At 41.8% G+C, this 12,608-nt stretch overlaps 1 protein-coding gene across 3 annotated transcripts in view; it reads right to left on the minus strand.

Annotated features, from left to right (window-relative positions):
- The window catches only part of LOC129855105 (neurogenic locus notch homolog protein 2-like), a 61,053-nt gene extending 49,921 nt beyond the window's left edge, over positions 1–11,132 (minus strand). For all 3 annotated transcript variants that reach the window (XM_055922436.1, XM_055922435.1, XM_055922434.1), the window contains exons 1-2: positions 10,805–11,132; positions 1,142–1,223 (exon numbers count right to left, since the gene is read on the minus strand). In XM_055922436.1, coding sequence (XP_055778411.1) covers positions 1,142–1,223; positions 10,805–10,877 — 155 coding nt within the window. In that variant the 5' untranslated portion in view covers positions 10,878–11,132. The remainder of the gene's footprint in view (positions 1–1,141; positions 1,224–10,804) is intronic.
- Positions 11,133–12,608: the final 1,476 nt, after the last annotated feature.

A 12,608-nucleotide genomic window follows, 5' to 3' on the forward strand; every position in this document is an offset into this window, starting at 1 on the left:
ACTTACTACAACATGTATTAAATTTGCCCAAGACATTAAAAAATGATTCAGGGATTCGTATTTCCTTCAACTTTCTGAAGAGGCAACACACAGGGATGCCTGTGCATTGATTATTTATTCTGTTACTATGATTTTATTTAGCAAATATTTGTCTTACTTTTTAACTCTGCGTTGTTGTGGATGAGCTGGTAAGTAAGCATTTCACAGTAAAGTCTACAACAGCTGTATTCGGTCTATGTAGCCAATAAAATGTGATTATCCAGTGGCGATGTATTTAGCAAACTCTGCAATTACATGTGTGGTACAGAAACACAGCTAACCAAACAAGTCTCTCTTCCTGGTGCTCAGTTGAATTAAAGGGCATCTACATTTATTAGATTTTTCCCAGACCCCAAAAGTGGTCTCCTGATGGGGTTTAAGCACTTAAAACATCAAAAAGATGTGATTTTGAGAGTGAAAACCCCCCAAAAATGAAACCTGGAAAAACAAAAATGGAAGAAACAGAATTTAGGAAAAGATAAAGCAGACTTTATAGGGCCCTAATAATGGACTCCATACACCTGTACGGGAACATTATTTGCTTTATAGTTGAATTGAAAACATTGACTATAGCCTAATGTTTTCTATTTATTTCAGAAGCAGCAAACTTTTCAGATTCCACAGGTCTGGGAACAGAAACAGAGCGTGACTCACATCCCATTACATGCAACGTGATAGGTTCATGACCCAGCTGTGTGTTTCTATAATTGGTGTATAGATTGGGAGTGTCCCTTCTTTCTATGCTAAGTAAATTCATAATTACAAGCACTGTCAAAAGCACTAGGCATATATCATGACAAACCAAAATAACTGCAGACCTTTACAGAACATTAAAAAGCAATACCCAATCTGGATTTAGACAGTGACCCCTTGAACCACTGCCATTGAATACAGTGGAAGAGTCTTGATTAATTTGGCAAGACGAGACCCCTTTGAAAATGTACGACTTGGGAGATCCCCCGTAATCTCTACAAAAAAACAGCTTGGAGGTGGAAGTATGCTTTGGTGGGGCTGCCAGTATTGTTATTACTCAGTGATCCTTGGGTTGGTACTGGACCCAACAACCACCTGAGAGGTTTCTCCTCAGCCAAGCCAGTCTTACCTGCAGTATCCTGTCCCGTTGGTGAAGGTGGCACACGTAGCATTGTTGACACACGGCTTAACAGCATCCAGACACTGGAGAGCTGCAACAGACAGGAATACAACACATCAGTCAAGAACACACAACCTGATGAATAGCTTTTGTGATTCTTTCCAATAGGCCTTCATCTATCTGTTTATTCAGAATCCTCTTGAAAACATGCATTTAAAAAAAATCCTAATATATTTCAGCCTTATGCCATCCAAACTCAAGCACATCTTACCACTCCTGCCACCCAACCCCAGGTGATTATAGTAATATAGGAAACTACAAGAGCCACATGGGCCAGCCAGTGAACATGCAGCAGACAGAGACATCAGTGAGCCTTGATAGAGACCACAATGCTCATCTACTTCAGGGTTTCCCAAACTCAGTGCTGGGGCCCCCCCGGTTGCACCTTTTGGTCTTTGCCCTAGCACTACACAGCTGATTCAAACCAACTCTTCGTCAAGCTTTGATGATTTGAATCAGCTGTGTAGTACTAGGGCAAAAAACAATATATACGTGCACCTGGGGGGGAGGGGGTCTGGGAAACTGCTAATCAGACACTCAGGCTGAGCGTGACTTCCCTGTCAAAATAAAGGTTAAAAAACAATATGTAAAAAAAAATGTTTTTAAATCCTCTATTGTGTGGGGAGGATGCAACCAGAGACGGCACTCACGGTGCTCCTGATGCATACCAGGTGGTAGTTAGGCTTGGGCGGTATACCATATACCAGGGTATTTGGAAAAAGCCACTGGGATGTTTTTTTTAATACCATCAAAACTATTTATTTGAAGTTTTTGTATCTACTTTATTAATGAATACCTGCAGTCAATTTGTGCAGAACGTTAGGAGAAAGCAGATTGCGTACTTCATTTCACCCGTAACATTATTTTACAGTATGAAGCTTACCGTAGTTCCCCAGAACAGTTGAACCAGTCACGTGTTTGTTTGTAAATAGCACAATGGGAGAAGTCCATAGCGTTCTATATCTATCGTCAAGTCTCCGTTGTGTTGCGAACATGAGGTGATGATGTTTCACTTGTATGCAATTCACTACTAAATGTTTGCCATCAGATTTCTTATAATGGCTTTCTGCCAGAAGTCAAAGAGCTCTGGATGAGTTGCCTGGACAGCTCCAATTTTTTCCTTGTGATTCCTACTAGTGTTTTCTCCCCCTCCTCCGTTCTTCTCCCCTCTGCTCAATGTACACATGCTGCTATTACTTCAGAAACACAAGCATGACAACTTTGTTAATTTGTACAATTTCTCATTCACTTTCACTTGTAAAATGTCCACACTCACTAAAAATGACAGTCGGTAGCTACTAGCTATTCTTGTACAACTTTATGAGCTGGATTTGCAATTAGTTTGTTAGTTGTCTTTGTGATTTCGCTATTAGTTTGTGCACATTTTGTTAGCATTCCAGTAAGAGACGTCCAATGGGCTTTTCTTGCGTTTTTAGCACACCGTTGTGTGCTATGATAGTAATACCGGAAATCCCAGGAAAAGAGGACTGTATTACAATATGGAAATCTGGATACCGCCCAAGCCAAGTGGTGGTATGCCAAATAGCATGTTGATGTTGTCAATATCAATTTAATATGTGGGCAGATAGTGTTGATTAAACTTGAGGTATGAAAAAAGCTGACAGCATTTCAGACCATCGTGTACCTACTTAAAATATATATATATATATTTAACAGGAAGCAAAAGAACATGTGTTTGTGAAAATCATTAGCTCCTAGAAAGGTGTGTGTGGGGGGGAGGGGGGAGGGGGGCAAACTAAGGCCCATTCAATCCAGCCCGCAGGAGGTTTGAGGTAAAAACAGAAATGATACCCTTTTTTTTTAAGAACAGCTTTTTTTCCATTGATGTTTGATTTAACTTAGTCTGAATCTTAGCCTGGGGTTCACTGTTATAATCAACCTGGGAGGGCCCCAGCACCGAGTTTGGGAAACCCAAAACACAGCGCTCTTTCCTGGAAGAAACGGCAGGTCAAATGACTTCACAGCAACGCCAATCCTCACATGACAGCTACGTCATCAATGCACAGGAAGTGTGCTCAGCATAACACTACTTCCTGTGACAAGACCGTCACATATTGTATGCACCACTCTGAAAGGAAGAAGTACATGAACGCTCACACACACATCTGGAGCTACTTCGATTTTAAAGGACAAGCCTAGTCATTTGAACAACCGAGTGCTGGTTGGAATCAGACTCCCAAGGTCCAAGAATCACAGATATAAACTCAGTCAATCATAGTGGTTATTGGTTAAAATAAAATTTAGGAACAATAGTATTAAACACAACCACACTACAATTTAGAGCAACAGAATGAGACTGGAACACCTGAGGCAAGACACACATCTCATAAGGCCAGTAAATATCAGCTGACATATCACACCAGATACTGCTGTGCTGCATACAGCTAGGCTGTGATATCATGTGTGACTTTGCATGATGACTGACCACGAACATAACACCCCCCATTATTCATGCTACGAGACAGTACGACATCACAGATCACACTAAGGTCACTCCCTGTCTGGATCCTTCACTTTCATCTCCATATGACTGATCATTCAAGGCTAACTTGTGATATGCGGTTAATGCACATAGCTTAGCCATAGGCATAAATAGGCTATGCATTGATTATTAATGGGATATTTGCATGAAAATGCATGTCAAGAAATGATATACAGTACTTAGGCCTAAAATGTATTTGGAAGCTCTAGAAGCAGACATACTTTTCCTATGCCGTCTCATTGGTGGTTACTGTGGTTAAAAAGAAGTGCCAAAAATATGCACGATTGAACAGTGAAGTTCGCGTCTGGGGTTTCACTCTCTCTCTACTGACATTGGCTCATTGAATAGGAAATACTTCAGAAAAAAACTGCTCCAGCCAGCCACAATTCTTAACTTTTTAGACACGAAGGAGAGAAATAGACAGAAAGCAGGAAGCAAAATATACAGGGGTAAAGAAAGACAGACAATGAGCAACTGAGGATAAGGATTAGAGGTTGACCGATTAATCAGAATGGCCGATTAATTAGGGCCGATATCAAGTTTTGATAACAATCGGATATCTGTATTTTTGGATGCCGAAATTGCCGATTGAAATGTTTTTTTTTTTTAATTGTTTTTTTTTACACCTTTATTTAACAAGGCAAGTCAGTTAAGAACACATCCTTATTTTCAATGACGGCCTAAAAACGGTGGGTTAACTGCCTAGTTCAGGGGCAGAACGACAGATTTTTACCTTGTCAGCTCAGGGTTTCAATCTTGCAACCTTACTAGTCCAACGCTCTAACCACCTGCCTCATGAGGAGCCTGCCTGTTACGCGAATGCAGTAAGAAGCCAAGGTAAGTTGCTAGCTAGCATTAAACTTATCTTATAAAAACAATCAATCAATCATACTCACTAGTTATAACTACACATGGTTGATGATATTACTAGTTATCTAGCGTGTCCTGCGTTGCATATAATCGATGCGATGCGCATTCTTGAAAAAGGACTGTCGTTGCTCCAAAGTGTCCCTAACCATAAACATCAATGCCTTTCTGAAAATCAATACACAGAAGTAAATATTTTTAAACCTGCATATTTAGCTAAAAGAAATCCAGGTTAGCAGGCAATATTAACCAGGTGAAATTGTGTCACTTCTCTTGCGTTCATTGCACGCAGAGTCAGTGTATATGCAACAGTTTGGGCCGCCTAATTTGCCAGAATTTTACGTAATTATGACATAACATTGAAGGTTGTGCAATGTAACAGGAATATTTAGACTTATGGATGCCACCCGTTAGATAAAATACGGAACGGTTCCGTATTTCACTGAAAGAAGAAACGTCTTGTTTTCGAGATTATCGTTTCCGGATTCGACCATATTAATGACCTAAGGCTCGTATTTCTGTGTGTTATTATGTTATAACTAAGTCTATGATTTGATAGAGCAGTCTGACTGAGCGGTGGTAGGCACCAGCAGGCTCGTAAGCATTCATTTAAACAGCACTTTCGTGCGTTTTGCCAGCAGCTCTTCGCAATGCTTCAAGCTTTGCGCTGTTTATGACTTCAAGCCTATCAACTCCCGAGATTAGGCTGGTGTAACCGATGTGAAATGGATAGCTAGTGGGCGGGGTGCGCGCTAATAGCGTTTCAAACGTCTCTCGCTCTGACACTTGGAGTAGTTGTTCCCCTTGCTCTGCATGGGTAACACTGCTTCGAGGGTGGCTGTTGTCGATGTGTTCCTGGTTCGAGCCCAGGTAGCTGTGAGGAGAGGGATGGAAGCTATACTGTTACACTTGCAATACTAAAGTGCCTATAAGAACATCCAATAGTCAAAGGTATATGAAATACAAATGGTATAGAGAGAAATAGTCCTATAATAACTACAACCTAAAACTTCTTACCTGGGAATATTGAAGACTCATGTTAAAAGGAACCACCAGCTTTCATATGTTCTCATGTTCTGAACGAGGAACTTAAACGTTAGCTTTCTTACATGGCACATATTGCACTTTTATTTTCTTCTCCAACACTTTGCTTTTGCATTATTCAAACCAAAGTGAACATGTTTCATTATTTATTTGAGGCTAAATTGATTTTATTGATGTATTATATTAAGTTAAAATAAATGTTCATTCAGTATTGTTGTAATTGTCATTATTACAAATAAATAAATAAATAGTCAGATTAATCGGTATCGGCATTTTTTTGGTCGTCCAATAATCGATATCGGCGTTGAAAAATCATAATCGGTCGACCTCTAATAAGGATATCAAAATAGTATAAGGAGGAGTGCTAAAAAGAGCAACAGGGAGAGACAGGGTGAGAAGGAGAGAGTGAGCGAGTAAGCAGCAGAGAAATCTCTTTCCCCTGACTGGTTTGACGAGCTCCAGTCCACATACACGCACGCTGTCACAACGCCAGGCGTAATGATCTCACAGGATTTGGGACAGGCTGACACTAATTACTCGATTTCCATTCTGAAGCAGGCCACCAGCCCGGGCTCTGGCTCTGGGAGAGGGTGGGGAGGGAGGAGAGGATCCCCCCATTGCAGCTCGGCCCCACCGCTCTCACACAGACCCAACGAGCAAACAAACAATACCACCACGCGTCACAGACCCCGCTGACAAATAACTTTTACCAGCCTGTTTAACTACAACTGACATTCTTTCTTCTCCATAATGGAGGCTCTCCTATTCTATCAGTGAAAACTGGTCTAGGGGAATTTTCTTGGGATTGTAGACATGATAAGAACCAGGCGGCTAAGGAAAAAAAGGAAATTGGGGTTGGTTGAAGAGGAAGGGAGGGGGGGGGGGGGCAAATGGTATTTAACACACAGATGAGATGACTAAAACATACTCATTGTCCTTCAGGCCAGGCTAGTAGGCCAGACACACACACAGAGAAAGGGCCAGTAACGACGACTCCACTACACACGTGTAGTGGCGCGAGCAGGAGCATGTGTGACTGTGGTCAGACAGACTGTGTGGGCTAGACAATGGAATCCCCACATTCGTAGAAATGGAAGTGAATCTCTCGCTCGCTCTCTTTCCCTCTCACTCGTTTTGTCTCTGTGCACTGTATGTTGTTCTCTGTCCATTTTAAGAACAGATCAAGGACATACAAACAAAGAGTATGTCTAGTCAGGGTCATGGGCCTTGGTATTTGGCTGTACAGCTGGCTGGCACACGTTGGTTCCTCCCTCAACACGCACCACTGCTTTGTCACTGAAACCACTACAAACCCCTGGGGAGGGGAGGCTCTGTTAGTTGAGTCTGATTGCGGGGAGGAAATGAGTGACGGACTGACAAAGAGTGCACACGAATGGGCGTCCCCAAGCACAGGCTCCAGTCCCATATTGGAGAAGACAGGAAGTTGTTCACACCAACTGAGGAAGTAACCCAGTTTCCTGGAATTGCTATAGCCCATATCCATTGGCAAAACAAATCAAATTTTATTGGTCACATACACATGGTTAGCAGATGTTATTGTGAGTGTAGCGAAATACTTGTTGTTCTAGTTCCGACAGTGCAGCCATATCTAACAGACGACAAGCAAACAGTTGCCATGGCAGGGCTCCAGACTAACATTTTCCCCTGATGGCACTAAGTTTTTCAGTACGTGGCACTAGCCCATGATTTGGTTGCACCAATTTTTTCCCACAGCGTCACACAATAGAACAAATGAGTATCATCTTATAACGTAATTCGCAGTGATTTGTTAAAAAGGTCAAATAGTCTACTGAGATGGTATTCAAGAAATAAGTTGTTTCATCTTTTCATGTTGTGATTCTAAATATTCTCATGTGCAACCAATCCAGTGATTGTCATGCATGTTGGGTTGACAATTAAGCTATCGTTGTTATATTTTATTGTTAAAAATAGTGTTGCAGGGGCCTCCTGAGTGGCACAGCGGTCAAAGAAACTGCATCGCAGTGCTTGAGGCGTCACTACAGACCCGGGTTCGATCCCAGGCTGTGTCACAGCTGGCCGTGAACGGGAGATCCATGAGGCGGCGCACAATTAGCCCAGCGTCGTCCGGGTTAGGGAGGGTTTGGCCGGCCGGGATGTCCTTGTACGATCACGCTCTAGCGACTCCTTGTGGCGGGCCCGGCACCTGCAAGCTGACTCGGTTGCCAGTTGTATGGTGTTTCCTCCGACACATTGGTGCAGCTGGCTTCTGGGTTAAGCGAGCAGTGTGTCAAGAAGCAGTGCGGCTTGGCAGGGTTGTGTTTCGAAGGACACATGGCTCTCGACCTTCGCCTCTCCCGAGTCCATATGGGAGTTTCAGCGATGGGACAAGAATGTAACTTCAAATTGGACAAAATTGGGGAGAGAAAAGTTTAAAAGTACAAAAGAATAAGTAAAATAAAAAGATATTGGGTTGCAGAATCTTAATTTTTTTTTTTTTTTTTAAACAGAGAAACTTCCCCGGTCTTTATGTGCACTAATATCATAGGCTAATTTATTTGGGGCTAAAGCTTACCGTATGCTTCCAAATTGAAACAGTTTGCGCATATATTATGACTAAATTGTGTGATGTTTTGGTTAATTTTGGTCTTTGAAAGGTTTTTTTCCAGCAGTTTGTGCACACAAAAAAACATCTTGAGGCAAGTCGAAGTTCAGTAACTGAAGTCTACGCCCCTTCGTCGGTGATTGGTCAACAGTACTACTCCTAGTTGACTTAGAATGCACAGAAACTAAGCTAAACGACTTTGCCCGAGGGTTACTTATGTCTGTGGCCCACAAAAACAGCAGCATCAACATCAAGCTGGGTTTGTACTAGGACTAGTAGGTCACATACAGCAAGGGAGGTGACGTTACAAATTGCCCAGTTCCAACAGCAACAGTAAAGTCCTGATGATATACAGCGAGGTAGGTGACACACCATGCTGTTACAATTAGGAAGAAGAATTAGCACCCCTGATCTAAATCTGTGTATACAGAGGGCCATCCTCTGCAGGCGGAGTGGCCTTCACACTGCAGTGTTGGGGTGTAGTGTAGCGATGTGGACATGGGCACCAGCACTCTGCCCTCATGGCTCCAGGATTATTGAGCTCTGCTGGGGCAGGAATGTAGGACATCTTAATTCTCTGTTCATTTGCTAACCTGCTCAACAGTGCAGTCACAACCCTCTGTAATCACCCCCACTCTTCACAGCAGCACCTCCCATTAACCACACCAAGCCCCCCTTTCCATCAGATCGCCTCCCCTCTACTAAATACCTATCTGAAGCACACTCCTATCCCGTTCTTATCACACAGCTGTTCTTTGCTGCTGTAACTTGAGGCAATTTACTACTACAACAACCAAAAGAAACAGGCAAAAAACATGTGTTTTCTTCTAATATGTACATATAGCCTAGGGAGGAGAATGGGTTAAGAAGATGAATCAACAAACATAGAAAAATATTACAATTGTCTGGGGGCAGACTGAGCTGGGATGAACTGATGCTCCGACCACTGTGCCCTCCACTGGCATTGTGAAGAGCCAGTGCTCAGCAGCTCAGTAATGCAGGCAGGTCAATAAACAGAAGCTTGTGTTCCACGTGGAGGACGCCGCATGTCACAGATAAATCACATTTCACACCAGGCTCCAGCATGGGTCAGACTGCAGAACAAGCAATGCAGTAACAGGCACAATCACGGGGCTTTTCATTGCACAGGTATCCTGTCAGGACTGAGTAAATACATGCAGCCATGGACCCACGCAGTGGAGGCAGGCAGGCAGCACCAAGTCGTGTGCCACAAAAAAAGTCAGAAGTTTCATCCTCAAGGGACATCATCTGCTTGACACAATAGGGAGGCAACAGACGATTTCTATGCTGTAAGAGTGGATGGGTGAGTGAGTGTGTGCGTGTGTGTGTGAGAGGGAGAGAGAGAAAGCATGAGAGGGTCAGAGAGGGAGGGAGAGAAAGCATGAGAGGGTCAGAGAGAGAGAAAGCATGAGAGGGTCAGAGAGAGAGAAAGCATGAGAGGGTCAGAGAGAGAGAGAGAAAGAGGGAGGAATGTGAAACACCAACAGGAACATTCCATCCATTTCTTCTCCTGCCTGCAGCAGCTTTACGTTGTCTTGTGTTCTTTTGTGTCAATCCTCTGTCCAAAACGTGAGAAATTATGGTCACACACCATACCGAGGTCGAGGCAGAAATATGGCTTGTGTAATCACTTTTATGCTAATGTCCCTTACCTGGCTGGAATTAATGTGTTTTGTTATTAACCACCATTTCTGTGCTATGACTTTGAGTCTGTAGAAGTACTTTGTTGAATTTGGGAACTTTCACAAAGGAGCAATAATAGTACAGAGCAGATAGTAATAGTAACAATTTCAGTATGGATATCATTGCTATTAGCCCAATTTTTCATTGTGTAACGATTAAAAGTACTGTATTAACAATACTACTGTTAGAGTTATGATAATTGTGATTATCATCAATATGTGATGTTATAGTTGTGTTGTCATAAAAAATGAGCCAAAAGTAGCCAATCCACATTAAGCATTAAAAACACGCCCAACACGAACTAAAGAAGAACAAAAATGTCAAATCTATACTCCATCAAACTCAAATGACAAAATATATATTTATTTGTAGGTAACACAACAAAACCATTTTGAATTCCTTTCACTAACTATATTGGGCGGGCGCGCTGGTTAACTAACATCTGGGCAGCGCTGCGAGACATCGAGCATAGGTGTCAATAGCTAAATTGTGGCAACTAAATATAATTTGTAATTAAACACCATCCACAAATCTTACTTGATATTGTGTGTGTACTGTCGGTTACACTAGATTTAAGATAGACGTATACAATGTACTCTAAAGAATAAACTGCCAAACAAAACAGTACAGCTGTGCTGTAGCTTTTTCCCATTCTTCACCTTGCGAGTTGCTTCTGACTACTTTATTTGTTACAAAGTTACTAAACTGATGGTTAGGAGGCACGTGACAAAGTATTAATATCGACATGTGTTACTTTGGATCCAAAAGTCGCCTAATCAGCCCATATTATTATGCAGAAGCGTGTGCAGATGCTTCGCCCCATACCAACACAGATGCTAAGTAATTAGCGAGAGAATACGATTTAGGTCATAGAAATATATCAAAAGCTAAACTTCTCTCAGTAACTTACCCAAAGAAAGTCGAACGCAGCAGACGACGATGACTAAGACTTTGCCCGAAGAGAAAACGGGTAATTGGCCCATATTTTCTGTAAAATCCACATAGAGTCGCCAGCGCGAGGCTGAGCTCTGTCTCCGGTTAGGTGAACTAAACTTCTAAATGTGTCGTCAAGAACAATACTATTACGGAGTTAAAATAATAAAGGCCCCGTTCCCCTTGTTTCGTCCACGTCTGTTTTTACTTTCAAATCTTCGTTTTTGTTTCTATTTTCCTATTAAAGACAACAGCACTGTATTCAGTTTCTTCACTCCTCACCTCGTCACTGAAGTCACTTAGAGGAAAATCTATTCCTCCGCAGAAGTTACAGAGGAGGATCTATCTGAGCAGTATATATGAGTGTCGGCACATTTGAAGATACACTTGACACTCACCAAACCAACATTGCATTACAAATTGATTACTGAGATATTTTAGTGTTTGTAATTGTGGAACTGTTTTCGAATTCCACTTTTCGAATTTTACTTTTATTTTTCTCTCTCGCCGCGGCGGAGGAATTTTCACATATTTTCTACCTCTCAAAGCTTCGTATGACTGAAATTTAACCCGTTCATAGATTTTTTTCTCCCCACATTGGGCCTAGATGTTGATGCTTTTCCGTTCAGCCTTTTAACTCCCACTCTTTCCTAATTGTACTACTACAGGTTGCCCTCATTGGCAGGTTTACTGGTATTTGTGACTCATGAAGGTGATCAGAATATTTCCCTTCAAAAACTATACCAAAGTGTTTACTGTCAATGTTGTTTTGATGAACAATATTACTTTCAATAACCAGATTAGTAAAACAAATAAGCAACATCAATAAACTTGCAGTCACAGTGCAATCTGGTAGCCTACAGTATATGGTGTGATAGGCTATACATTTGACTAATTGTAGGCCTTGTCATACAGTATTAGAAATAGGCTGTCTTGTGATTTGTGATATCATAGCCTACTTCCATCATGAGGTTTGAGAACAAGAGCAGCACTTTATTGGTATCATTCAACCTCCAATATAACAATAAACGGAATTATTTTATATTCACAGATACTAACAACAGTTATTGCAGGCTATTATGGTCACATCATTCTGATTCAGGTGTAAATCACTGACCCATGACCTAAACACAGAGCTCATCCCATTGTTTGTTTTCACACCCTGTTAGAGAAACTTTGCAGGACCCCTGCTGTTGGGACCATAGACATTAAATCCAGGACGTCCGTCTGTCCCTATTGACCCCTCATGAAAGAGCTGGGACCAGGGGGAGCAAATTGATCACCTCAGGGGTTCCACTTAAATCAAATCAAATTGTATTGGTCACATACACGTGTTTAGCAGATGTTATTGCGGGTGTAGCGAAATGCTTGTGCTTCTAGCTCCGACAGTGCAGTAATATCTAACAAGTAATATCTAATAGTTTCACAACATATTCCCCAAAAACATGTAACTCTAAGTAAGGAATGGATTGAGAATATATATACATATTTGTCAGAGCAGCATTGGACTAAGATACAGTATAGTATAGAATACAGTATATACATATGAGATGAGTTTCTTTGTTGACCAAGAACTTTCTTTACCCAGTGGGACAGACTATGTTTGTTCTCACACTCGGGACTCTGACTCTCTATTGGTTACACAGACTTTTGGCCTCCCATCCCATTCTAACCACCTCTCGCCGGCTTTGTATTCATGTTACCTGATGAAATTGCTGTACAATATGATCTTGTTGCCGTCTGATGCACATTCAGATGTCATAAATCAGCACTGCAGAGCT

Source organism: Salvelinus fontinalis, chromosome 5, assembly GCF_029448725.1.
Source record: "Salvelinus fontinalis isolate EN_2023a chromosome 5, ASM2944872v1, whole genome shotgun sequence".
Taxonomy (NCBI): Eukaryota; Metazoa; Chordata; class Actinopteri; order Salmoniformes; family Salmonidae; genus Salvelinus; species Salvelinus fontinalis.